This window comes from Paroedura picta, chromosome 1 (genome assembly GCF_049243985.1).
Source record: "Paroedura picta isolate Pp20150507F chromosome 1, Ppicta_v3.0, whole genome shotgun sequence".
Lineage (NCBI taxonomy): Eukaryota > Metazoa > Chordata > Lepidosauria > Squamata > Gekkonidae > Paroedura > Paroedura picta.
The window spans coordinates 19,705,225-19,732,471 of NC_135369.1; the positions used below are offsets into that span (position 1 = coordinate 19,705,225).

The following is a 27,247-nucleotide window of genomic DNA, read 5'->3' on the forward strand; positions in this document are numbered from 1 at the left end:
AGAAACTAAGCAGCCTGCTTTCAGTTCCACACCACAGAAAAACAATGGAATAAAAATGTTGCAACGTGGCATAGAGAGATGGGTAATTTTATTTAGCAGAGGAAAGGACGTGCAGTAATGGGTTTAAACTACAATGATATAGGCTAGATATCAGGAAAAAAATGTTCACTGTTCAGCAGTGGAATAGGCTGCCGAAGGAGGTGGTGAGCCCCCCCTCACTGGCAGTCTTCAAGCAAAGGTTGGATACACACTTTTCTTGGATGCTTTAGGATGCTTAGGGCTGATCCTGCGTTGAGCAGGGGGGGTTGGACTAGATGGCCTGTATGGCCCCTTCCAGCTCTGTGATTCAAATTGCCTAGAAGGAAAGGAGTGCAGGCAAAAGATTCTTTCTTGCAAGCTCTCTAACAGTAGAAGTTCCAGCAGGTGGTATGCAACAGGAGCCAAACTCTAGGACAGTTCTGGAGACTTATTAGAATTCACAGCTCACTTCCAGATGGCATAGGATCAGTTTTACTTATGAGAAATGCCTGGAATGCAGTCCAAAGTTGACCTGGCAGCCCAATCCAAAGGCACATCTAGGCTGAACTTGCACTGAGTACTAGATGGCCTATATGGCCCCTTCTAACTTTTATGGTCCTATGACTCTGCTTTACTTGGACGGCAGTCCCACGGTGCTCCGCAGGGCTTATTCCTAAGAAAGTCTTAAGATGGCAGCTGTAGGGTGTCACAGTTAACCCTGCAGGGCCTAGAGTTCAGGAGAAGCCCTGTCTCCCCTTCCCCCATCGTGTGAAAGAAAAATAATTCAGGAAAAAGGTCAAGTAAATAAATAATAAAAACTTTAATTACACTTCAAAGACGCCTTACAGTGCAAAATTGAACCCCCCCCCCCAAATGTACACAAATACATTCAAACTCCGTTATCGAAACAGCAGGCACCAAGTAGCACAAATGGTGTGGAATTCACTCCCTTTTATCGACAGACCCGGACGGGCAAATATTCTCATTCTGAGTGTGTCTTGAAGGATGCCTCACTCAACCCTTTCACCCTCGTGCTTGGAACACTTTTAAGGTAAATCAAGCTCACCGAGATCAATCTTAACGGAGCTCCTCGAGGGTTCTCTGTGTACCAGCGCTTGGAAGCAAAACAAAAAAATTAATTCAGAGCACGTCACTGAGCATTTGTCAAGTAGGATTAGAGGAAGAATGGAATGAAATTTCAGCCCCCGGTTTCAGTGATCATGAATTGGGGGGGGGGGGGAAGGAGGGTTGTCCACGGAGCTGAAGATGCCATAAGAGAAAACTCACTGGGTAAAGACAAAGACACCACAGGTGTGAATTACTCATCACTGCACTAGCACGAGGGGGAATCAGCTACCCAGTACAATTTTCTCATCAGAACTGATCTATCCAGCAATAACATACCTTTGTGTTGTTTCCACTACCGGTTTCCAGAGGACAGGCCTTTAAGTGGGTTGACAGTGCCCTCCTAAGCAGAGTTACACCCCTCTACTCCCACTGTTTCTAATGGACTTAGATGGGTGCGACTCAGCTTAGGACGGCACTGTTCAACGTTTATCTGTCCCATTGCTGTGAAAATAAAAAATACCAAGACAAGACACCACCTAGGTTTTCTCCAGTGAAAGCCTCCAAAATCTGGTTGGAGGGAGGGGAAAAATCCCATCCCTAAATAAAATTAAAATAAGGAATTTATGGAATTGAACAATAATGCAAGGAAAGCTGTTTAGGCCTGGAAACGTGTCCTCCTGATAGGAGCAAACTGTGTTAACGACTCTTTTTAGTGAAGGAAAATAGCAAGGCATCAATCAAATTTAAGCTGTCAGGATAGTCCAGAGATTCCAGGCACAAAGAGACTCCTCAATTGTTCAGACCCAGGACTGAGCCTGCCTAACATGTATCTGCCAAATCTGGAGATTCCCTATAACTTATGGAGTGAGGTGACAGATGTAAACTCTCCACGTCAACCGTTAAATCTAAGGGGCTGAACTGGAATAGGGGGCTAAACTTGTACCACAGTGGCCTCATTTCAAGGGCACAAATGACCTGAATAACTCCTCGATACAAAGAAGCTTCCCTCCATGTAGAGAGCTACCATGATTGGGGGAGAAAGCAAAGCCAGGCCCCCCTCCCCTGCTGTATGTTCCCTGTGTAGGGGAGAGAGAAGAGCTTTATTATTTAAACCCTCCAACCTCATGCCCAGGCCAGCCACCTCCAAAAAGAGTAGGGCCCACCATGCAGGATGCAGAGATTTTAACTGTGGCCCACTGCATACTGAAACCAAATTGGGTTTTTACACGCTGTACATTTCCGTATAGGGCCAACTTAGAGAACAATGTTCAAGAACTTGATCAGTAGGCATGGAATCCCCTTCTCTTACTTCCCAATTATGGCACTCATGTAAACCAATGTAAATGAATCTGTTAATTCTTACAGCCGCAAGAACCACAAAAATGCAGAGAGTTATCACCAACCAGGCATTGCCTTCCGAGACACCCACCCCACCCCACGCCGTATAAGAAAGTGAATAAATTTTCTTCCATCACATGACAACGAAGGTGGACAATATTCAGATGGGAGAGGAAGGGGTGGAATGAATGCTGGAAAGGACCGAGTCAAAACGCCTGATCTCACACATCTTCCCTCTCTAACCCAATGGCCGTTTGCTAGGATATGGTCACTCAACCTGACCTCTTCCAAGCCAGAGGCTGAACAAGCCAAGGGGGCTGTTGACCTCCAGGGGAGGAGGGAATATTTGCCTTCCCCCACATTTCTATATGTTAAACAAAACACTCATTCATTAATCGGCAGACATAACTTATACAAGGAACGTTAAAAAAACCCCACAATATTTTACAAATCGTTTCAGCAAAACTACACCCTGCCTTTCAGATGACGCCCACCACGAGGAGAGAATCATCAGAATTATTCGTGCTTTGGAAAAGAAAAATTTGGGGAAAAGTGTTTTATAGCATGGGGGTCCCCCCCCCATTACACTTCCATTGCAAAGGCTACAGTACAACCGGAGCACTTTCTGTTGAGAGAACCTCCTCTCGGAAGATGTATGCACACAGAACGATTTTGCATCACAGCTAGCATGGATTAAAAAGGGAACGTCCTTTAAAATCACATTTGACACATCCAAAAAAAAATGAGCAACTGCTTCGATAATGGAAGATTGGCAAGAAAGGTTTCAAGAATATACAAAAGGAGGGGAAAATTAATATATACAAATCTTGTCCAGATATCAAAGCAGCGTCTTAAAAAAATAACACTCGGTGCTTTCCCCATAATCTCAAGACTTCAAATATTAGAAGATTTGGGGACAGGAGGGAAACAGGACTTTCATCAACTCAATATCTCCTGTCTACTGTTCTGACTGGTAGACTCCCCAGCCGGGGCTCCAGAAAGAGAAGTTAACTCTGAGTTGTGGAAATTTGGCAAAAGGATAAAATTCCAATCTGAGAGGACACCGGTGCTCTGCTTCAATTGTTAGGTCTTCTAATTTCAGAACAGATCGTAGGACCAGGAGGAGTGCCGCATTTCGCTTGCACACCATTTAGCTGTCTGAGAGTTTTACAGTAGCTTCTTCCTTTGCAGAATGCTGGGACCACTCCAGAGGGACGCAGTGGAGCAACACTGGAGTAAGGGGAAGAGATGCTTGATGCCACCATTTGCGCTGAAATGCTCCACAGTCCCATGCGGACGTATGAGAGAGTTCTCCAGCCACCAGACTCTCTTATTTTTGGTGGCCAACCTTGACTGTGGTCTAAGAGATTCCGTGGGAGAGGTCCAGTTCTGCTACCAATGCCTGGAGTCCACCAGCTCTGGACGGAGGCTCAGCTTCTTCAGCATCTCGTACCCCACCACGATGACGATGGTGGAAGGGGTGGCCAAGATGATGCGGGCTGAGAGGCCTTTCATGAGGCCCCAGGGCCCTTCCTCCGCTATCAGCTGCCTGAAAGTGAGAATGATGGAGCTCTTGCCTTCCACCTTGGGAGGAAAGAAAAACACCGTCAGAGATGCTTGCTTTGAAGCAGCATGAAGGACTAGATGGATTACGGGTCGTTTCAGTAGACTGTTGGGCATTCTGCAATCATGATGCCATTGCATGTTAATTCTACAAGGTAACTGGATATTTTATTTATTTATTATATTTATATACCACGCTCCCTGAAGGCTCAGGGCGGTTCACATAAAACAGAACAATTCAGATAACTTAGATTAACAATAATGAAGTGAAACAGCAAGCAACATGGAACAGTAGAAAAATGTGGGAAACATTGGGTTTACTCATAGGCCAGAATCAGTTCTATCAAGATAAAGATATGCCTGGATCTTATCTTACCTAGTTTTAAGGCTGCATTCCTTCCTAGAACTGAACAGCAAAAAGCAATTGTATTTGGGGCTTGCTCAAGATTCTGACCTATAAAGCACTCAACCGGCTTTGGCAGCCCACAGAATTTGTAGTCTTGGCCCTGCCTCTTACAGAGGAGCAGGAGATTCTTGTGCCTGACATTACAAGGATTCGGAGCCCCTCAAAGCCCTACGTTGCAGCTCTTCCATGTTTTGCAGGACATCGGAGATGCCTGGAGTGCTTCAGGAACACAGCACAACACAAAGAAGCAACAGGCATCCAACCTGATCCGGGGCTGGGGGACCATCCTTATGGATACAGTGCTTCAGCGGCACCTTTAGCTACAGGGACAATCCTGTTCTTCCTCACCAGCTAAGGAGCAGAGCTGGTGTGTGTTGTCGCTGGCAGAAGGAGCCTGGGCCGGTTCCCTGGCTCCTGGTCTGGGCTCTGTGCACATGAGAAGCTGCCTGTGTCCCTGCACAGCATTGAGGTCTGACAAAGAGAGGACTCTTCCCATTAAGAACACAATGAGCATAATACACGGTGCTTGACAGCCACTTAAAACCAAAACCCAGCATCCATTAACCTGCCCCAAGTGTACACTAGGACAGCATGGGACAACACTGGAAAGAAAAGACGGAGAGGGGTAAATGCAAGCACACACAAGCCTCAGTAGGAGGTAGCAAACCTATATGGGGGCTGTGCTATTTGAGATGGGGGGGAACTGCACTAAAGAAAGCTAGTCCATAAAAATACCTGGCTAGAGGAAGCCAGAATGTCAGGAAAGAGGTTAGGCTAGACTCCTTCTTGATGGACTAGTCTGTATGTACTGGGAATGATTTGGAATTGGGGGGGGGGGGGCAGGGTGGGAATATATGAAAGAAAAAGTACTACAGTCCAGAAGCAGCTGATGAATTTGAGCTGGTAAGGCTGTAATCGAACTGCATCCTTATTTGGACACACAGCGTGCCAATGCTACACCCATGAGCATTCTGCCTGTTTAATTCTGCTTTAGGATGCTTTGGGCTGATCCTGCGTTGAGCAGGGGGTTGGACTAGATGGCCTGTATGGCCCCTTCCAACTCTATGATTCTATGAATTCCGGATCAGGCTTAAAGTTTTGGTTATCACCTTTAAGGCCACACATGGTCTGGGCTCAGTATACCTAAAGGATTGCCTCTCTGCCTGCACCCCTCAAAGAGCCTTGCACTCCACCAGTTCCAACTTCCTGGTGATCCCTGGCCCCAAGGAAGCCCGCTTGACCTCAACCAGGGCCAGAGCTTTCTCCATTCTGGCCCCCACCTGGTAGAACGAGCTCCCAGAGGAGATCAGGGCCCTGACGGAACTTGAACAGTTCCGCAGGGCCTGCAAAAGGGAGCTCCTCCGCCAGGCATTTGGTTGAGGTTGATCCGAACCTCCGCTTCCCACTGGCCCCCCAAGCCTCCCTCCGACAATCATTACAGCTCTGCCCAAACCACTGGGCCTCAGTACGAGTTAATCAATGTTTCCAGTATTCTACTGTCCTACAATGTTTATTACTATCATTATCTTGTTGTTACTGTTACTGTTACTGTTACTGTTGTTACCCCATCACTATAAACTGAGCTAACTGTATTGGTCCCGTTTCATGTAAACTGCCCTGAGCCTTCGGGAAGGGCGGTATATAAAACAATTAATTAATTAATAAATTAATAATTAATACCAGACCTCTCTTCTTTGTTCTGGAGAAAAATCACAGCCACTACCTCCCCCCTCCCCCCCCCCTTTTCACAGCTGCATTAAAGTTCTCTGGACCTTCTCAGGCAGAAAAATGCTTCTCTGAACAACCAATGCAGAGAGCACTCAACTCAAGAACCACAACCAGGCCTGACTGATGAGACCAGAAGGAAGTCCCACCAGGAAAACCACACGACACTTGGAGGGTGACAGAAGCATGGGAACAAAGTGCTGCAACATGTTTCTGTCCTGATCTTTCGACTACTGGTTCAAAATAGCATAGATTAAGCCATTAGAACCGCGCAAATCTGCTCTGATGGCCTTTTATGCACAGAGCTTAATGTCAGAGAATCGTCTGGTTTGAAAGGAAAGATGGAACTGCTCCGGAAGTGAATGAGAGGCAAAAGCTGCAGTGAGAAAGGTGGAGCAGAGAGAGCCACTTTTTGGAGTGGTTAGGAGCACGGACTTCTAATCTGGCATGCCAGGTTCGATTCTGTGCTCCCCCACATGCAACCAGCTGGGTGACCTCGGGCTCACCACAGTGCTGATAAAACTGTTCTGACCGGGCAGTGATATCAGGGCTCTCTCAGCCTCACCCACCCCACAGGGTGTCTGTTGTGAGGAGAGGAAAGAGAAGGTGACTGTAAGCCGCTTTGAGCCTCCTTCGGGTAGGGAAAAGCTTCATATAAGAATCAACTCTTCTTCTTCTTCCCTTGGGCTCGTCACGGCACTGATAAAGCTGTTCTGACTGAGGTCTCTCTTAGCCTCACCCACCTCCAGGGTATCTGTTGCGGGGAGAGGAAAGGTAAGCCTCCTTTGGGTAGAGAAAAGCGGCATATAAGAACCAACTCTTCTGCTTCTTTTCTTCTATTTAAGGGGACAGGAGGCTTTTTGGATTAATGGGGGTCAAACAGGAGGGAAAACTAGGCAAAGTAATAGATCAGAATGAGAGAACAGAACAACTGTATGTATCTTCTAAAGCTGCCACAGGAGTTATGCTGCTGACCCAATTAGTTCCCTAGCCAGCTTCAATAGGAGCTCCCTGGTTTGGCCCCTGCCTTGCTTCTCCTGAGTCTGAGCTAAGGGCACCAGGAAAGAAATCAAGGACTTCCTTCAGCAGGCACATGTGCTCTGCCTCTAAAATGTGGCTCCTTCCCCAATAACACATGAAACTGCTTTCAGTCTCGGTCAGGGGGGGGGGGGGCAGGGAATTATAGTCCATGGACATCTGGAGAGCCACAATTTGGTCACCCTTTGTTTAGGCCATCCCAAGTTATGCTGAGATCCTTTTAACCACAGCCAGAATCCCTGAGACTGGCCTACAAAGCAACCTCTTTATTACTGAGATTAGATACCGCCTCTACAAAAAAACCCAAAAAAACCCAAAACACGATCAGGTTATGAAGAACATGAACTGGAAAGAAAAAGGTACAGAAGGAGATGAGAAACCAGCGTGGTGATCTGAAGGGGAGCGTGTATTGATGTCACCCTAATCTCTCAAAACAGGCACAGACCAGGTGGATTCTGTGGCAAACACAAAATGAGAACGTGAGCTACAGGGCCTGTGGCCTGTGACAAAGCCTCAGCCGATGGAGCCACCCGGCTACAGCAACTCTTACCTGCACGCGAGTCCGGATGACGTCCATGGGGTTGGTGAGGGTGGAAGCCGTGGCAGCTGCCAGTGGCCCCGATACGGCTTGGATGATCAGGTGTGGGCAGTCTGTGGGCACGATGTTAGAAAGCTGTTCTGGGAACAGGAGAGAGTGTCAAGTTATGGATACCAGCATGAAGCACCAGGGAGCAGCAGATGCTGGGGATAAGGACCAGGGAAGGACTGTTGTCCTCACACCTGCTGGGGGGCGTCCCGGAAGCCTCTGACTGACAGCTTAGACCAGGGGTAGTCAAACTGTGGCCCTCCAGATGTCCATGAACTACAATTCCCAGGAGCCCCTGCCAGTGAATGCAGTTTGACTACCCCTGGCTTAGACAGACCTTGAGCAGATTCGGTAAGGGAATATTAGCATCTCAGGGAACAATTCTCAGCCGCTGTCCCACCGTACCTAGCTTCAACCAGTCACCATGATCCCCTTGCAAATCTGTTAACAGCCTCTTCCACATGCCCAGGGGCTCCACTGTGCCCAGCACAAGCTCCCAGTCCCTCCCTTCATGTTCTTTCCCTGCTTAACACACTGCTTGAAGAAAAGTTTAGGTAAACAACTTGCACACAGCCCACCAGTTGATCCTGCGTTGTTTTACTATCTTCAGGCAGGAACAGGTCTTGGAAGGCATCATGGAATAACACATCTAGCCGCCAGAGGGTGCTATTTTACCCTGTCCGTAGCATAAGCAGGTCAAATGACAATGGACTATTTTGTTAAAATGTCGTTCTTGTCTTGCCTAGACAGAGAGCTGCTAGATCATCTTGTGATCTGTGGGGTGGGGGCTCATGAAGGGTGTTGAAACTGCCCTGGCAAGAAATTGTCCTGATGCACCACAGAGCGATTTGTACTTTGCTGCAGAGAAACATCCCGTGGTCTCCCAAAAGACAGCTCACCTATTAGGCCACGGGTGGCCAGACTGGCTCTCCGGATGCTCATGGGCTAAACTTCCCACGGCAGGGGCTCATGTGAACTGTGGTCTATGAATACCCAAAGAGCCAAAGTTTGGCCACCCCTGCATTAGGCAGACCTTGGTGATTGCCAGGGGCTCCAGAAGAGGCTCAGGGCACATCCTGCACTAGCTGTAGCAAGAGGCAGCCCCAGGCTCCACCACCCCGGGGCATCGCATGATCACTGGCAGCCTCGGCATTCACGGCATGCTTGCCCAGTCTGCATTCCACCAGCAGCTCGATTCAAGGGAGGAAGGAAAAGGATACAGTTGACAGTGGTCAGGGTGGCCATGGCCATGGCTCTGCACACACTCAGGTAGTACGTGGGGAGGGGAGAAGAATTATGGGCCTCCTAGAACATCAAAGACCCCTAGGCTGGCCTGGACTATAGTGAAGTCAGCAACGGTGTGACACAGAGTGTTGGAGAGAAGAGCTGTTTTTTTTTTAAATACCCCACTGAAGGAGTCCCAACGCAGTTATACAAACACTTTTCCCTTCCACTCCCCACAACAGTCACCTTGTGAGGTAGGCAAGAGCTCTGAGAGAACTGCTCTGCAATAACAGCTGTAAGAGTACAGTGACTAGCCCAAGGTAACCCAGAGGAATGTGAACCATGACACCATGCCTCTCTTATGTTCTTGTGAATCACTAAAGTTCTCCTTGGCTGTTACATGCGCTCAAAATGCAATTGCTGAACCAAAGCTGCAGGAATCAAGCATATAACAAAAGGAACTGCATTGTCTTGACCTGCTTCTTGAACACTGGGGAGGGAGGGGAGAGGCTGATCTGCAAGAGAAGCCCCACACCAAACAGCCCTGCTCCTTGCAAAGACTAGTCTAGAGACCACATCGCGTGGAACCTGCAGCAGGGCCCCACTGGTACATAGTGAATTTCAAGGAGGAGGTGTTCCCTTAAGACTTTCCCAAACTTGGCTGTTTACAGTTCTAAGCAGGGGTGGCCATACTGTGGCTCTCTAGACGTCCATTGACTACAATTCCCATGAGTCCCTGGCAGTGGAACTCCTGGAACACCCTTAGCTACGAATAGCAACTGTTGAAACTATCTTACTCTCTGTTAGGAGAATACTTCTCTATACCGAAGCTGTTTTTCAAAATATGAAAACTGAAGTTCTGGGCTGATCCTGCGTTGAGCAAGGGGTTGGACTAGATGGCCTGTATGGTCCCTTCCAACTCTATGATTCTAAGTCCCTTGATAAAGCCAAAGAGCAAAACACATTGAGTTTTATACAAAAGAATAAAGAAGAATGGAAGTTTGAAGACTCTATAAACAGTCATTTTTGTACATTTGTTTTTGCCATATTGGTATCCCAGTGCCTCTGTACTTGCCCCGGCATGGTCTCATAGCAGCTGTAATCCACGGACTTCTGGAGAGCCACAGACTGGCCACCCTTGCTCTGAGGATAAAAGCTACATCTTGGGACTGAACTCAAATACACTGTCGTGGGCGTCAAGTCAGGAAGCAGCATCCTGTGACCAATGGATGGGCAGCCCCACAAAGAACATATTCCTGGAGCCTAACCTGGAGGTCACCAAGGCGCAGAGGACAACAAGCAGGCCACTGTCCTCCCGCAGAGGGTGAGTCTGGCTGCGCTTTCACCTTCCTCCTGGCTAGGGATGGGCATGGAGAGCTCCCGGAGTAACAACTGATATCTGGTCAACATAGATTGTCTCCCCTGGAAGAAATGTTTGCTTTGGAGGGTGGGTTCTATGGCATAATACTGCTCTGAGCTCTTCCTCTCTTCGGCAAATCTCCAGGAATTCTCCAACCCAAATTGGGTAACCCTACAGAACCCTACAAAACTGCGTCTAGTCAAGACTAGTTGCAATGTATGGCTGCGAAAGTTGGACAATAAGGAAGGCCGAGCGTCTAAGAATTGAGACTTTTGAACTCTGGTGCCGGAGAAGACTCTTGCGAGTCCCTTGGACTGCAAGGCGAACAAACCGGTCAGTCCTAGAGGAGATCAGCCCTGACTGCTCCTTAGAAGGCCAGATCCTGAAGATGAAACTCAAATACTTTGGCCACCTCATGAGAAGGAAGGACGCCCTGGAGAAGAGCCTAATGCTGGGTGCGATTGAGGGCAAAATAAGAAGGGGACGACAGAGAATGAGGTGGCTGGATGGAGTCACTGAAGCAGTCGGTGTGAACTTAAATGGACTCTGGGGAATGGTAGAGGACAAGAAGGCCTGGGGGATCATTGTCCTTGGGGTCGCGATGGCTTGGACACGACTTCGCTCCTAACAACAACACAGAAGTTAGACTTTGGCTGGGGGCAGAATCACTGCTATGAAGTTTAAGTGGTTTATTATGCCTTGCTTCTAGGGCCCCTGAAATGTGACAAACCCAAATCTAATTAATTAATTAAATGACTCAGACGCTGGCCTGAAGAGGGCTTCTTAATACCATGACCTGAAAAACAAAACTCTGCTTCTCCCCTCTTATTTTTTTCACATCCGGCCTGAGTTCTCTGGAATCCCTTATAAGGGGATGACACAGGCTGGGTTCTTGGTTTCACCTACCTGCGTAAAAGTGGTAGAAGGGCCACCAGGCAGCGCTGTTGGGAATGTAGGTGAGGAGGGAGGCCACGTAACCCCGGTAGAAGCCCTTTATCCCGTCAGCTTTGAAGATCTGAGAAATGATTTCCCGCGTCTGCCCAAAAACTGGGAAGCGCTTGCCTTCGTAGGTCTGCACCTTGAACCGGCCCATGGTCTTCCCTTTCCGCTGCATCATCAGGTGCTGGGAGATCACGTCTATGGGCACCGTGATGGTCTGGGCCACCAGAGACGCTGAGCCGCCGGCCACCACCGACTTTACCGTGTTGTTGTTGTTGTAGTTGGAAACGTATTTGCGGGTCAGCTCGTACGTCGTCATGTAGCACAGGCCCGAGACCATGGTGAAGGTGTTGACCAAGAAGCCCCGATAGAAGCCCGTTGCTCCTTCTGCCTTCCGGATCTTGAAGAAGGCATCTATGGTCCCGCTGTAAAGGCTCTTCCCCTTCTGGACTTGCAGCCGCGTCCGGATGAGCGTGAAGGGGTACATGCTGACCCGGATTAGCATGGTCAGGCAGGCGCTGAAAACGTAGAACTTCTTCTTGTCCAGGTCCTCCCACTCAATGATCTGGATGTTACGCTTGTCCTCCATGGCTGAGGCCGCCTGGAAACGAGGGAGAAGGAAGTGAATAAACGAGGGAGAAGGAAGTGAATAAGGAAAGAAACAGGAATTTGCACAAATGTTTCCGTCTTCACCGACTTCAATATCTGTGAGACCAAGAAACCTATGCTCGTTTATGTAAGCAGGGACTGCCAGGAAAACTCTCTGCTCAGGTTTTAAAGACCTGTCAGGATAGGTTCTTAGACTGAGACTTGGCATGAACCATCCGTTGTCCATCACAGAATAATTTAGTGGTTTGCTTCCAACTGAGCAGGGTAATAGCCTATATAACGGAAATGAAGACTTGTTTCTCATAGGCTTGCAGGGGCTCCTGGGAATCCTTCAGATAGCTTTAGAAGTCAGTGTCAATCCCTTGACTTGTGACCCCAAAGAAATAGGAAGCCGATGTAGAGGGACCAAGACTGGAATTATATGGGGACCATTTGGAAGAAGAGGGGGAGAAGATGACAGCCAGCATACTTGTAGAATCACAGCACTGGAAGGGGACGCAGGAGCCATCTAGCCCAACCCCCTATTTAATGGAGGACAATCCAGAGCTGGGGTGGCCAAAACCATGGCTGTCCAGATGTCCACTGACTACACTTCCCTGCATGCTGGCAGGGGCTCATGGGAATAATAGTCCATGGACATCTAGAGAGCCACAGTGTGGCCACCCCATCCTAGAGCATCCCTGATAAGTGTTCATTCAGTGAGGGGAAGCTCACCACCTAGGCAGCTGATTCCACTGCTGAACTATTACGACTGTAATTTCCACCCCTAATTCATAGAATCTCACACCACCACATCTGAATGTTGGCAAAACAAAAAACCCAAAAAACAACCCTCTACAATAAATTGAAACTCAGCCCTTGAGGGCTGCAACTTTGGGTTATATCCAGACTAAACTGGCAATTCCCATCAATTGCTCATTCCCATTGGAACCTTCCCTTAATGGAAACTCCTCAGTGACCCTTATCTGCCCCCCCCCCAAGGGCAGCACTGCATAGAAGTCAGCAGGCTGCAGTGTGTGGGGCAGAGGCTCCACTAGCAAATTCAGCCTGGATTCAACCCCTGAGCTTTGAGCGGCAGAATACTCAGAAATCTACACATGGTGACATTTCTTTCAAATAGTTATACTCCACGAGTTTCTCAGTTCACAGAACTTCCGAGGCAGCTAAAATCGAAAGTAACATTAATGCAAACATCAGCTACATGTCTAATAACTGGATTCAATTAATGCATTTAAAGAGCGACTTCATACAAGCTCTACCCCCATATACCAGAAAAGTGAACCAGAAAGCTCAGGCCAGCTTTATTTGCAATTCCAGAAGCCAACAAACAAGGCAACAAGTGAGTGAACCTATATCGTGAGAGACAGAGAGTTCTATAAGAGGAGCACAGGGTCCTCTGGTTGTAAACCACCCAAAGCAGGAGCATCCTTATCCTTAAATTATCATAAAACAATTAATAATTAAGTGCTATCATCTCACTACCGACTTTTGGGGTTTTCAGGGCAAGAAATGTTTCCGAGAAGGTTTGCCACTGCCTGTCTCTGCATGGCAACCCTACGTCTCCCTTAGTGGTCTCCCATCAGGTACTAACCATGGCCAAGTCTGCCTAGGTTCCAAGCTCTGAAGAGCCAGGCCAGTCTTGGCTATGCAGCCTGCTGCATTACCAAATGTGCCCAAAGGTTGGGGGAAAGATAGCCCCTCCCATTCAATGCCACACCCTAGAATTCCCAGGGCTATTCTAGCAAAAACGCCAGCATACACCTGTTCAGCAGCTCAGCTTTTGGAAGATGGGCAAATTCCTCAAGCCATGCTCCTTGATTTTATTTATTTACCAGAATTTAAGCCTGCTGTGGCTGCCAGACAGCGGGCGCTAGAAGAAAGGCTCCTGCGCTCGGTTGCCCCAGCAGGTGAGGGGGGGAGAGAGTGGGCGCGGCTTCCCCCAGCCCTGGGAGCAGGGACAGCGATGTGTAAAGACCACAGGTGCTAGGAAGGGTGGGGTAGCAAGTGTGGGAGCTTGTAGTGTGGCTGGCTTCTTGTCTTCCTGAATCTCCTTTCTGTCTGCGTCTCTCTGTCTCTGCTTTGATCTGTCAAAGTCTCCCAGCTCCCTGTCTTTCTGTCTGGCTTCCCCCTATCCTCCCACCCAGTCATGGCTGTATCTCCTGTGTGTCTCCCATCCATGGCAATCTGTGGTACTGTCTGTCCTTTTCCGTGTGTTTCTCCCAGCCCGGTATGTCCCTCTCTCTCCTTCCTGCCCTCGTATTTTCCTTCCTTGTTCCCTGTCCTTCTCTCTTTGGTGTCTGACTGTTTCTCTCACACTGTCTGTATCTCTCCAGTTGTGTCTGTCTCCGTCTGTGTGTCTCCGTGGCCCCTCCCCCCTCCAGGCCCCGGGCTCGTCGCGGCTTACAGTGTGGGCGGCGGAGAGGCTCTCCCCGGGCCCTTCCCCACAGCGGCCGGAGTCATCGGGGTGAGGCTCGCCCCTGGCCCCCCAGGGGATTCCTCGTCGAAAGAAATGACGCGCAGACGTGTGCGAGTGTTGCCACGGCGGCGCAAGCATGGCCGGAGATTCCAGATCTCCGTCTGTGTCTCTCCGTGGCCCCTCCCCCTCCAGAGCCCAGGCTGGTCGCGGCTTACTGTGTGGGCAGTGGGGAGGCTCTCCCCGGGCCCTTCGCCGCAGTAGCGGGGTGAGGCTCGCCCCTGCCCCCCCCAGGGGATTCCTCGTTGAAGAAATGACGCGCACACGTGTGCGCGCTTTGCCGCGGCAGCGCAAGCGTGGCTGGAGTTTCCAAAGGCAGGCAGGGCGGGTTGTCGTGGGAGGCGCAGCGGGCGCTGCAGGCGGGCACTGCGTTGGTTGGTGGCGTGGGCTGCTCCCGGGCGGCCGTGGCGTGGCCAGTTGTGGCAGAGGAGGCAGTGGCGGCAGGTCCGCTGCGGCTGGACCTGCCGCCAGTTTGGACCTGAGAGCCAGTTTGGTGTAGTGGTTAGGAGTGCGGACTTCTAATCTGGCATGCCAGGTTTGATTCTGCGCTCCCCCACATGCAACCAACTGGGTGACTTTGGGCTCGCCACGGCACTGATAAAACTGTTCTGACCGAGCAGTGATATCAGCGCTCTCTCAGCCTCACCCACCCCACAGGGTGTCTGTTGTGGGGAGAGGAATGGGAAGGCGACTGTAAGCCGCTTTGAGCCTCCTTCGGGTAGGGAAAAGCGGCATATAAAAACCAACTCTTCTTCTTCTGGGCGTAGGGCGACGGAGCGACTGGGCGTGCGTGAGGCGACTGAGGGAATGGCGGCTGCCATGCGGCTGCAGGCAAGGTGGAAGGGGGGCGGATCGGGAGGCAGTTCGCAATTGGTCCCTTGCCACCGGCCCAACAATCGGAGGGCTCTCTGATTGTCAGTCATGAGGAAGCAGCCTATCGGGACCCTTCCTCATCACGGACAGGGCCCTCCTTAGGTGCCCTTAACTGATTATTTAATCCGTTCCCCAAGAGCAGTTAAAGATTTGTTTGTTTGTTTATATCCCTCCACTATACAATGACTCTGGGCAGGTCACAAGATCTTCATTAAAAATCCCACTAAAACTCTAATTAAAAGGACATACAGTATAAAAATAACACAGCGAACAGGCGACAGATAAATAACACAAGTCCCGTGCCCAAGACTAATACCTACTATCAGGGAGGAGAGGGGGCCTAGCTGGCAATGCCCAGGTGCCAACACCAGCCCGGGGTGGGGGTGGGGACCCTGATCTTCCAGTGATCTTCCTCACTGCCCTGGCCTCAACCAAAGACCTGGTGGAATAACTCTGTTTTGCAGGGCCTGTTGAATACGGAAAGCTCCCGCAGGGCCTGCAGCAGATTCCCCCTGTATCCCACACGGCTATCATCACCATCCCAGCTCCTTGCTCCACTGCATGCGCTGTTTCTCCTCAAATGGGTGCCATTCTTCAGTCACCAACATAGGAAGCTGCTTTATACTGGCTCAGCACATTGACCCACCTGGCTCATTACTGCTTAGTCTGACTAACAGCAGTTCTCCTAGGCCATGGGTGGGCAAACTATGGCTCTCTAGATGTTCATGAACTACAATTCCCATGAGGACCTGTGAGTGCGATGCTGGCAGGTGCTCATGGGAATTGTAGACCATGGGCATGTGGGGAGCCACAGTTTTCCCATTCCTAGCCTAGGGCATGGACAGAGAAGAGTCCTTCCAGTCCTGTTACCTGAGACCAAACCTGGGACCCTCCTGAAGTTACCATGATGCTTCTTTACAGAGTCAGGTTACTAGTCCACTTCGAGGCATTTATTACCTGCTCTGCCTGACAGCTCTGATTATCTGCTCTGACTCTATGACACCACATGCAAGGGTAGGGGGTCAGGATTTATTAGACAGAGGCTAACCATCATGGAGACCCCCAATCCCGGAGGAAAGACGAAAAGTTCCAAATCAGTGGGGAGATGAAGGAATTAACAAGAGTATGAGAAACTGATTTCTTGGGAAATGGGGGAAGGAGTAAAAGAAATTTGGACATTATGGAGGTGACTGACCCCCAAGACACTCTCCCCGGTTCACTGTTGCCACTGTGATACATATGCCAACAAAGCATGCCAGTTCTGTTCTGTTCCCAGGCCTATTTGAATGATTTCGGCACAGACCCAACACCTGAGCCATGCTAGGAAGCCTTGAACTGCCTCTGGCATGATGTATGAGATGGCCTGCCTGGGGAAGTCTTTGGGCTTTCTGAAACAATGTAAACTGTACAGTTCAGACAGGCATTTTTATCAAGGAGACCGTGCTGAATTACGACAGAATGATTTCGGAAGAGGCTTCAGTAGACAGAACTACGGACTGTACTACTAAAATGCATTACCTGTTGCTGCACAGTTGTATCTTGCTTTCCCTGCATTTTATTTCTAATTATTATTATGGAACACCATTTCTTACATTGTCTAAGAGGGGTAGTCAAACTGCGGCCCTCCAGATGTCCATGGACTACAATTCCCATGAGCCCCTGCCAGCAAATGCTGGCAGGGGCTCATGGGAATTGTAGTCCATGGACATCTGGAGGGCCGCAGTGCGACTACCCCCATGTCATAGGACTGGGTTTGCAGAAATCTGGATGCAGACATGAGTGTTAAGCATGACATAGAATCCTCACTGGACCCAAGGCGGATTACGCAGAGCAAGTCAATGCAATCAACAGGACGGGATGTTCAGGAAACGGGGTTGTCAAACCAATCAGAAATCCAAAAGCAGAAGCAAAGTGTCCGTATTCAAGTGACAAAGATTACACAGCAGCCTCCTAGTCTCAGCGTGCTCAACACAGCCGTAGAGACCACAGCCCCTTATGATGTATCCCAGTAATTCTGAATTAGTGCTCAAGGCAGTGCAATCCTATTGCCTTCTTGAATAATCCAGTTCTGCATAGGCTGAGGAAGGCTAGGAGGGTGGGACCCTTCCTGACCTCCTTACGCTGGCCTTTCCATAAGGTAGGGATGGGAATTGCAGAAGCACGTGTGCAGAGAGTTGTTGATCTTGCCCATTCGCAGGACGGCACCTGCAGAAGACCTTGCTTAGACGAACCATTGTAAAAATGAATGAATATATAGAAACCTGCTCTCCCAGGCCACTGCAACAAACCCTGATTCAATTAACTAAGGCCGAGCTACCTGACCGTACACAAGAGAAACCAGGGTGCAAACCAGATGCAAATATAAATGGCAACAAAGATGCAGCAGCCCAGCCTCCCTGGAAAAACTTTAAAGCTGCCATTCCTCAGCAAAGAAGTTTCAAAAGAAGAAGAAGAAAAGAGGAGGAAGAAGAGTTGGTTCTATATGCTACTTTTCTCTACTCAAAGGAGGCTCAAAGCGGCTTACAATCCCCTTCCCTTTCTTCTCCCCACAACAGACACCCTGTGAGGTGGGTGAGGCTGAGAGCCCTGATATTACTGCTCAGTCAGAACAGTTTTATCAGTGCTGTAGTGAGCCCAAGGTCACCCAGCTGGCTGCATATGGGGGAGTGCAGAATCGAACCCGGCATGCCAGATTAGAAGTCCGCACTCCTAACCACTACACCAAACTGGCTCTCCAGGGAACTTCAGCATGAAGCCTCCAATCTGGAACGCACTTGCAAAAAGAGCCTCTTGTGGCGCAGAGTGGTAAGGCAGCAGACATGCAGTCTGAAAGCTTTGCCCATGAGGCTGGGAGATCAATCCCAGCAGCTGGCTCAAGGTTGACTCAGCCTTCCATCCTTGCGAGGTCAGTAAAATGAGTACCCAGCTTGCTGGGGGGGGGGGGTAAACGGTAATGACTGGGGAAGGGAATGGCAAACCAGCCTGTATTGAGTCTGCCATGAAAACGCTAAAGGGTGTCACCGCAAGGGTCAGACATGACTCGGTGCTTGCACAGGGGATACCTTTACCTTTTTACCTTGCAAATAACACTGGGGCTCCAGAAACTGGGAGTGGCTAGATCAACTGCAAGCGACTTACCTTGCATTTGATAGGACTGTTTACAGCACTGACTTTGCCTTGTTTGCATGTGTCCTCTGCACAGTACTGTGCCAGCTTGGTGTAGTGGTTAAGAGTGGTGGCCTCTGATCTGGAGAGCTGGGTTTGATTCTCCCACTCTTCCTCCACATGCAGGCAGCTGAGTGACTTTGGGCCAGTCACAATTCCTCTCAAAGCCCTCTCTGTCTTACCTACATCACAGGGACAGGAAGGGAAGGGGCTATAAGCCGCTTTGAGTCTCCTTCAGGTAGTAAAAAGCAGGGTACAAAATACCAGCTTCTCTTCTCCAACTCCTGGACCGCTGGACTTTTTGGCCTTCTCTTCTTCCATTCTATGTATATCTTTCTGTCAACTGAGAAAGTGCTTTGTGCTCCTGAAGTGGTAAAGTCTTTATGCTACACATTTGCCAACTTTGAGAGTAATACAAAACTGCTTTTTAATGGGCTTGCAAGTATAAGTCCCTGAAAGCGATTAGACACAGAACTAGTTCTACTGGCCTGACCGCTACCATTAAACGGATCTGGGATCATTAGTCACCTAAGACATCGAACTCATAAGCAAACCAAAAGCATTCTAAACCGCTTAGGCCAGTTATGCACTCTTCAACCTTAACTACCTTACAGGGCTGTTGTGAAGATAAAATGGAAGAGGGAAAGAAGTTATAAGCCTCTGCAGAGAAAAGTGGGGTGCAAAAGTAATATTCAAATAAATGAATTAATGTATCATTTAGTCTGCTATGAATCCACTCTTCACCAGCTTATTTGGGCATCTGAACATCTAGTATTCTAAGGAATGAAAGTTTCAGGTCGGTCTGCAGTAAAAGAGCAAGCTTCACATCCAGTAGTGATTTAAAGACGAACAAGATTTCTGGGGTCAAAGCACCAATTCCTCACCTCTGACAACGGGAGCTTTGACTCTTGAAAACGTATATCGTGAAAGTCTTGCTGTTCTTTTATTTTATATAAGCTTGCCCTTCTAAGAAGTTAAAAGATTCCCTGTATCCACTTTCTTTTACTTGTTTATACCAATCAATTTCTGTTGATTTTCAGTTTTGTTTCATGAAATTTATGCCGCTTTCTGCATTGGTTTGGGATAGTTTGTCTACTATATGGCATTCTGGGTATTAAAAAGGTCAAAGAAATGCAGAAAGATAGGTGTGTTTTCACCCCCATTTTAGCATACTTGCCGAGCTCATATTTACAAGGAGCTGCAGCTCAGGCTGGACGTGCTTCTTTGGCCAATGAAGCTCTGCCTTTTGTGCTCTGGATGAGAGAAGAAGTCCAAGAATGAGAGGTTGGGTCACATCCAAAGCAGGGCACAGCCAGGGTCTTACCACCCTCTGCCCAGCTCTTGAAAGGGATAGAAGGAGGCTAAACAAGCTGAAACAGAAGCCCAAACTTCTAATTTTAATTCTGAACTCATCTCTGGGCTCCTCACAGGGCATCAGGAGAGCCAAATATCTGAACTTCTAAAACTTTTTGCCCAACTCTCAACATAAATCCAATATTACACCATCAGTGCAGGTCATCTGCTAAGTGGGCACACAGTGTCCCGTCGTCCCCTCCCCACCCCCAGTTTGCAAGAGGGAAATCTGAGTACCATCAAATGACAAGGTCATAACCTGAAAGGTGAAAATCATAATTATCGCAAGGGGAAAATAGGAAGGAAAACAAAGCCAGTGTAATTCTACTACCAACTTAGCTGCAGGGTTGTTCAATCAAGGACCTTTGGTTGCTGTCTGCTCACCACTGAAAAACTCCACAAGAACTGTCAGTGAAGCACTTTGCATAATGTCTCCGGGACAGGAATCCACAAACAGAAGCATGCACTTGCACAACACAAAATTTAACCGGTTTCTTTCAACAAGCCACACACCGCGGAAGGAAACTGGAAGAAGCAAGAAGCTACCACATTCTGTTTAAACTTGAGAGGCAGGAACCAGATTCTGTACCTGTCGATCCTGTACAAGGAGGTTGACTTTTTGATCACCTGGACCAGCACGAGGGGGAGGGAAGGCTGAGAGGCAGCAACTTAAAGAAAGCTTCCCTGAAGGCAAAAACTGGAACCCAAGACAATCTACAGCAATGGTTCTCAATCTGGGGGTCGGGACCTCTTTGGGGGGTCAAACAACCTTTCACAGGGGTCGCGGCACAATAAGCGGAAGGATAAGCAGCTTGGCCAGGTGCCATCCACACAACAACCTTGTTGGGTAGATCAAGATAGAGCGTTCGTCTGTCTGGCACAGCGGAAAAGAGCAAGGTTAGCATGATGGGTCAGAACTGAACTGAGAAACCCCGGGGGGGGGGGGAATTTATATAAAACTAGAAATCAAGCCCGCTGTATAAGAGATACAGCGGGCGCTAGCAGGCAGTGGGTGGGTGCGGGAGTCCCACTCCCCGTTGCCAGGCCCCCTCCCAGGAAGGAGGAGAGGAAGGAAGGCAGCAGGCAGGCATAGAAGGAGAGAGAGAGGGAGAGAGAAAGAAAGTGAGAGAGAGAGAAGGGGAGAAAGGAGAGTAAGTGATGGGAGATAGAATGGGAGAAAGGCAGAAGAGAAATGGATGGAAAGGAGCAAGAAAGGAGAGAGAGAAATGAAGGAAGGAAGTAAGGAAGGAAGGAAGGAAAAGAGAGGGAGGGAGAGAGAGATACAGAGGAAGGAAGGAAGGGAGGGAGAGAGAGAGGCAGGAGGGAGAGAAAGTGAGATACAGAGGAAGGGAGGGAGGAAAGGGATCAAGCAGGAGGGAGGAGGGGGGTAAAGGGCCCACTGGGTGGGTGAAAGGGGGGGCCGCGGGGGAAGAGTTTGGGGTAGGGATGGGTGGTTGGGTGGGTCTTTGTGGGGGGAACAGTGGCAGCGTGTGGGGCAGAGAGAGAGAGAGCTAGAAGGGAGAGAGAGAGGGTAAGGAAGGAAGGTAGGAAAGCCAAAGGACAGAGGATGGGGGGGGAAGGAGGGGGGCTGGGAGGTGAAGGGCCCACTGAGCAGGTGAGGGGGGCCCGAGTTGTGAGGGGGTGCGACATGGGTGGAAGGCAAGGAAACCCCCCGAGGTTGTATTGCTGGGCGGGGGATCGCAGGGGAGGGTGATGGCCACAGGAGGGTTCCCCTGGTCCGGGAAGCACAGCCGCTGCGTCAGGGACGCTCCCCGTGTCCGTGGGAGGTCGGGCGATTGTGGGGGAGGGGGACGGCCTCAGGAGGATTCCCCCAACTCGGGAAGCACAGCTGCCATGTCAGCAATGCATCCGGCATGCTCCCCGGGTCTGTGGGAGGGTGGGGTATCGTCAGGGAGGGGGGACGGGAGGGTTGTTCTGGGGTGGGAAGCACAGCGGCCTATGACCTACCTTGTAGGCGGGCAGCCGCATAATGGCGGCAGGTGCCCAAAGGCGGCCAAAGTGGGGGGGGGGGGGCGGGAGGCGCACAGCACCTCCCGACTTGTCACCTGGGGGAAAGGGACCCCCTTGCCAATCACGGACACGGCCCACCCCTACCCCCCTTATCCTTTTATTTATACCGCTCCCATGGAGCGGTTACAGATCATGAACAATGGATTTTCATGCCATTGGTCAGTTTCAGTTTAATTTCTGTGAAGGAACACTTGCATAATTTTATGGTTGGGGGTCATGACAACATGAGGAACTGTATTAAAGGGTCGTGGCATTAGGAAGCTTGAGAGCCACTGCTTCAAAGGATCACAGCACAAGTCCCTCACCCTAGATTCAGTTGTGCAGGTCTGTCCAACTTGTGACCTCCCCACAGCTTATGCAGGCCATCCATGTTTTAAAATGGCCTTTCAAGTGAACCTTACAGGCTGTGCAATCCCAGACTATGACACCAGGATATGTAATCATGCAGTAAACCTGAGGCCAAGCACAGGGTTGCACAACGTGCAAATGAATAACAAGCTTAAACTGCAGAGTTAAAAAAGAGAGAGAGAGAACAGTTCATGGTTAACAGACAGTTAATTACTGGTGTGTAACAGCAATTGGCACTTTGCCCCAAATTGCTCCTAATGATCTTCTGACCTACCTTCACTAGAAACCTCCTCTCAAAAGTGTAATTCCAAACTACTTATTATCTTCCCCACATTTGAAACCACCACCACACCTCTGATCAGAAAAGATCGTTCATCCATCCCAGCAGGTCCTACTGAGGTTCCCTGGTACCTGCCACCCTGCCTACTCCACTCCCGTCGACAAACTCACCAGAACTCCCTTCTCTTCACGAAAAACCAATTTATGTACTGTGCACCCCAATACCACTCCTCTTCCTCCTCTCATTTTGCGAAGTCCCATTCATCCTCCTCCTCAACTCAACAGGAGCCAGTCTTTGGAGCTTCATGAACGTGGGGGTATTCCCGCAAAGCTCCCCACCTTTATCTACTATGGCTGACCACCCCTCCCTGCTTTCTTTCTTTATTAGCTGCATTTCCAGACCGCCTCGGGGCTGAGTACATCGTTTTGCTCCAGGCAGGCCCAAACACACTCCTCCTCACAAGCTCCCTATTTCAACCTCCCTCCCGCCCATTAGAAGCGGGGCTTGGCGTGGGAGTCCGCATGGTACTCCGGGGCTCCATCCCCCCTCCCTTAGAGGGCTGCCCCCTGCCCTTAACGCGGGCCCATTTCAAGCCGAAGCCCCCCCCCCCCATAACGGGCCCGTCCCTTGGGCCACCCTCCGCCCCTTCTCCCTGGCTGACCTGCAGGAGGCCGCTGGGCGCCTCCCCTTGCCTGCCTGCCCTGCGGCTCGGCTCTCCCTCTGGCCCCAGGCTGGGCCGTCTGCCCCCGGCGTCCCCCGCCAAGCCAGGCCCGGCTCTGTCCCGCTCCCGCTTCCTCCCACAAGGCCCGAGCGGAGCCCTCGCTGGAGGGGCGGAGCCTTTTGGCCCCTCGCCCGAGCCAATCGCCGCCCGCCCTTCAGCGCCTCCGTCTCCATCTTACGTGCTGGCACCGCAGGCCAAGGACGGCTTCCATGCGCTCCGCCGCGCGCGCTTCCGGACAGGAGCTAAGATGGAGGCAGTTGGGAAAGGCGGACTGGAAGCCGCGAGAAGCCCATGCGCTTTTTTTTTCTTTTCCGGTCTGACATCCGGGTTTCCCCGGTGTGGCTACCCATGCAAAGTTATAGAGCGGTTTCATCATAGAGATGGGGGAGGCATAGAGCGACCCCGCGGTGTATCCATAGACATATGCTGCCTAGGGCGCCTTTCAATTTTAAAAAGAGTTAAATTGCAGATTCTTCGCCACTGCATTCCTGTCCATTCAGGATTTTGCTCGTCGTGTGGAGGCCGACTGGAAATTTCGTCTTTCTCGCTTACCTTCAGAGCCTTCCCTCCTCAGGGCGCCAAGGGGGTCCGCTTGGGCAAAGTGTGTAAGTCGTGCAGTGGGCTGCTTTGTGTTGCTTTTGCCATCTGGGTCCCCGCCCTCTTATTTGATACTGAAGTGCATTGCACCTGGATAGGGAGGCTCCATTATGGTATCTGCCTTGACTTAAGGGGGAGGGGAAGGCACAGATAAGAACTAAAGCAGAGATCTTGAGGCCTTTTAAATCACGGAGTTCCAACAAAGGGCTTTGGAAATTTTACGTTGCTAACCCAGCCTAAAGACCTAAGATTCGTTTCCTAGAAGCAAGTGCCATAATGCTCAGCATTTAGGAGAAAACTTTAAGCCTCCACACTTTTTACTACCTTAGCACCTATATTTTGATGCTTGCCATCTGAGGGTGGAAAAATAAAAGCTGAAATTAGAAATCAAACTGTAGGAAGGAAGAAGAGTGAATAGTTTGGACTTCAGTGCTTGGCTTGGCTTGCTGCCATTAGATTGTTTATCCATTTCCAAGAAAAGAGTAACGTTCTTGGAGGCTGAAGATTTCCAGAAGATTTGGCAGGCCAACAGGTCCGGGCGATAATCCAGTTGGGTGAGGTAACAATTGAGGGAGGCCAAATACAAGGAAGCAGATTTCAGAGGGTAGCCACTTAAGGACTGCAGTAGAAGACTTCGAATCAAGGCCAGTCGGGCCTTGGAGACCACCACGATTTTAGGGTCAAAAGTCATTTGGTCAGAAGGAAAGCAAGTTGAACAAAACGAGGAAAGTCAGCTGGAAAAGAGTGTCTATAATAAGCTTCACTGCTTGCAGTTGGGTGATTATTTTTTGACACTGACAGGAGCTTTCCACCTGTCATAAGACCATCATCTGATTACCTGCCATTGCAATTTTGTAAAACCTCTGTGAAGATAAACTAACTAAGGTGTGAGAGTCATGACTGTTGGGAAGACCCAGCTTTGGCGCTGGCTGTGGCTCAATGGTAGATTATTTGCTTGGCATGCAGAAAATCCCAGATTCAATCACCGGCATTTCCAGTTTAAAAAGTTATAGATGCTGTCAAAGATCTCTGACTGGGATGCTAGATAGCCTCTGCCAAACAAAGGAGACAACACTGACCTTGAGACACCGAAGGTATGGGGGGTAATTCTGAAAAGATAACATCATTATTGTCACAGCTTGCTTTCCATTTGGCATATACAGTGTTTACGAAAAGTTGCGAACAAAAAGGCAGGAGGGGCCTGTTGAAAACACGATCCTGCGAGAAGAGGAATCGATCCACTCAGGTTGCATGAGGACCACTCTCATTTGGAAAGAGACAGGCAAATCTAGTGTAGGAAATGTGCAAATCCCATGTGCTTGTTCAGGCATGAGGTGGTTGAGGTAGTGTTGTACTTCTTAATGACGAGAAGAACACATCTGGAACATGCCATATAGGAAGCAACCCTTCAAAAGAGGCTGGAGCTCATGTGACACTTCCCAAAAGGTGGAGACTCCTGGGCACAAGGCTGAGAGGCTGGAGGCTGCACTCCAGACTTCCTCTCCCAAAGTCCAGCCATAATTAGGACAATGAGTGGACTGAAATCCAAGTCGTGTGCTGTATCCACCGCAACTTTATGTGTAATTCAGGTCCAGCAATTTTTCCGAGCTCCTCTTTTCTGTTTTTTGCAGATTCTCAAAATGAGTGGGATTTATGTTTACAGTGCCAAACAGGAAGAGGAATACCATGCTGTGGCCTGGAAGGGGAAATATTTGCATTCACTGGGGCCAGCTGTTGAAACTGGAAGAAACTTGCTATTGAGACTGTCAGAAGCATCACAGTGATTCTGCTAAGAAATTTCAACTTGGTTCTAAGATTCAGACACACAAGATCAGCAGCCTGAAACCTGCGTACTGCAACAATCGCGAGGCCAGTGGTATGATGCACGAGTGCTACAATGACATCTTACGAGCACACGGAGCAGATCGAGGAAGTATTCTTGGCTGCTGGCTGGCCGCATTTTGGAAGGGTTTCCCAGTAAGAAGGAAACTGTGTCAGCCGGTCAGAGTTTGCATCTGCCCAGAGATGTGGCTGCAAGAAGAACTGAGTCTGTCTTGTGCAGATTAGAGCATGAGTTGCAATGCGGTTGACCGGAACATGGTTTTTGCTTTGGTCTGCGGAGTCTTTTGGGTTGTTGCAGTTGGCAGTTCTCGTGAGCAGGGGTAGTCAACCTGTGGTCCTTCAGATGTCCACGGACTACAATTCCCATGAGCCCCTGCCAGCAGTTTGGCCACATATTATCACTGGATCATCTCGCTGCCTGTGCAGAAGTTGCAGTTCCATCAGACATCCTCGATCCCCACAGGATCCCAAGATGGCACCTGTGGGCACCATGGTGCCCGCGAACCCCTTTCCTGGTGCCTGCCAAGTGTTTTTAGAAAGTAGGTGGAGCTGGCTTCTGATTGGCTGAGATTTTTTAAACCATTGCTTGGGGAGCAGCTGACACCACAGCACAAAGAACTCTCACTGAGTGAATAAAGATAAGCTGTGCGTAGACACAAGGAAATGTTTGTAAACCTGTGCCTGTTTAAGCATGCCTTCTGCCTGAAATGTTGAAGAGCTACTGTTGGAGTTACACATCACCCCCACTCCCTAACAGGCTGCGGTTGGCTCTGCCGCTTGTGGCAGCAGCCCTCATGCTGTGCCAATTCCAGAACAGTTCACAAGCTCGAAAAGGTTGGGTTCCCATTGTAGATAATGAAGCCGGGTTGAACATCTCACCTGTTTGACTGTGTCTGGCTTTGTGGAAAGAGTTCACATGTCGTTTGGGACTGTCCTTGCTTCCCCACCCACAGCAGCCGTACTGCAGCAGCACTTATGCCCTGTCCCCAACCCTCCAAATTGCTTACAGGCTCAACAAGATCATGCATCTCCCCTCTAAGTCTTGAGGGAGAGAGCAAAGCTCTAATGTGACTCCAACTTGAGTCCTCAGCTCAGTTGAACGTGGCTGCCGAAAGGGAGGGAGGCAGGCAGTGGCAAGTCCAAGAATAGCAAGGTTGTCAGGGGGTATGTAAAGAACATCCAGCCTACCCTTGATAGCTGCTATATGGTTGGGGAGTCAGAAATGCATAAACTTCCTTTATGTGAAATGGAAACTAGGGTTTAAAGTACGGGTGTCCTGCAGAATACGTATTAGGTGTTGGCTCATGATTTCCTTTTAAATCTGGACGTTGAAAATGTAAACCAAGAAACTATCAGCGCAGAGGGCAGGATGGCAAGACTGCAGTTTGAAGGTTTTTAACCTCCTTTTTAGGTCCCCATAGGATCGGGGCAAAGTGTCAGAATCCGGATGAATAAAACCTTCAGGCCTCTAGGGTGTTGTTTTTTTTTTAATATTGGATATTTTCTTAGAATGTAAAATGAAACAACAGTGGTTGCGCATGCCTTCCTCCTCACAGGGATAATGCTCCCCTCTCCCATCACAGCTTCCCCTTGGATCTCCTCTTGCTCAGAGCAGGTACTTTACAAGATGACTGTTGCACAGAGGTGTCAGGTGCTCTGTGTAACACGGCCTGGTTATACCCAAACAGAA

At 49.5% G+C, this 27,247-nt stretch overlaps 1 protein-coding gene and 1 long non-coding RNA gene across 6 annotated transcripts; one reads left to right on the top strand and one right to left on the bottom strand.

Annotated features, from left to right (window-relative positions):
• Window positions 1–814: 814 nt before the first annotated feature.
• Window positions 815–23,449, bottom strand: SLC25A44 (solute carrier family 25 member 44). 5 transcript variants are annotated; one of them, XM_077325186.1, is made up of 4 exons: window positions 23,297–23,447; window positions 11,233–11,866; window positions 7,707–7,834; window positions 815–4,008 (listed from the first exon to the last, which is right to left on the bottom strand). In XM_077325186.1, the coding sequence occupies exons 1-4, from the start codon at window positions 23,327–23,329 to the stop codon at window positions 3,817–3,819; spliced, it is 987 nt and encodes a 328-aa protein (XP_077181301.1). In that variant the 5' UTR covers window positions 23,330–23,447; the 3' UTR covers window positions 815–3,816. The 5 variants fall into 5 exon arrangements, 4 of the variants coding, with proteins under 4 accessions (XP_077181301.1, XP_077181320.1, XP_077181331.1 ...); XM_077325205.1 differs by lacking the exon at window positions 23,297–23,447 and adding an exon at window positions 23,059–23,224; XM_077325216.1 differs by lacking the exon at window positions 23,297–23,447 and adding an exon at window positions 18,359–21,058.
• LOC143831786 (uncharacterized) lies at window positions 23,353–27,028 on the top strand. The gene is made up of 2 exons (XR_013228967.1): window positions 23,353–23,723; window positions 25,347–27,028. It is a non-coding gene; the product is annotated as an uncharacterized LOC143831786 (long non-coding RNA).
• The last annotated feature ends 219 nt before the right edge of the window (window positions 27,029–27,247 follow it).

Bases quoted from the DNA above. Each gene is read 5' to 3' on its own strand.
- SLC25A44 (XM_077325195.1), bottom strand. From the start codon at position 14,428: ATGCTTGCGCCGCCGTGGCAACACTCGCACACGTCTGCGCGTCATTTC. The intron at 11,867-14,278 runs GTAAGCCGCGAC...CCTCGTTTCCAG, and splicing joins GCCTCTCCGCCGCCCACACT to GCGGCCTCAGCCATGGAGGA. The intron at 4,009-7,706 runs GTAAGAGTTGCT...TTTCCTCCCAAG, and splicing joins TCATCCGGACTCGCGTGCAG to GTGGAAGGCAAGAGCTCCAT.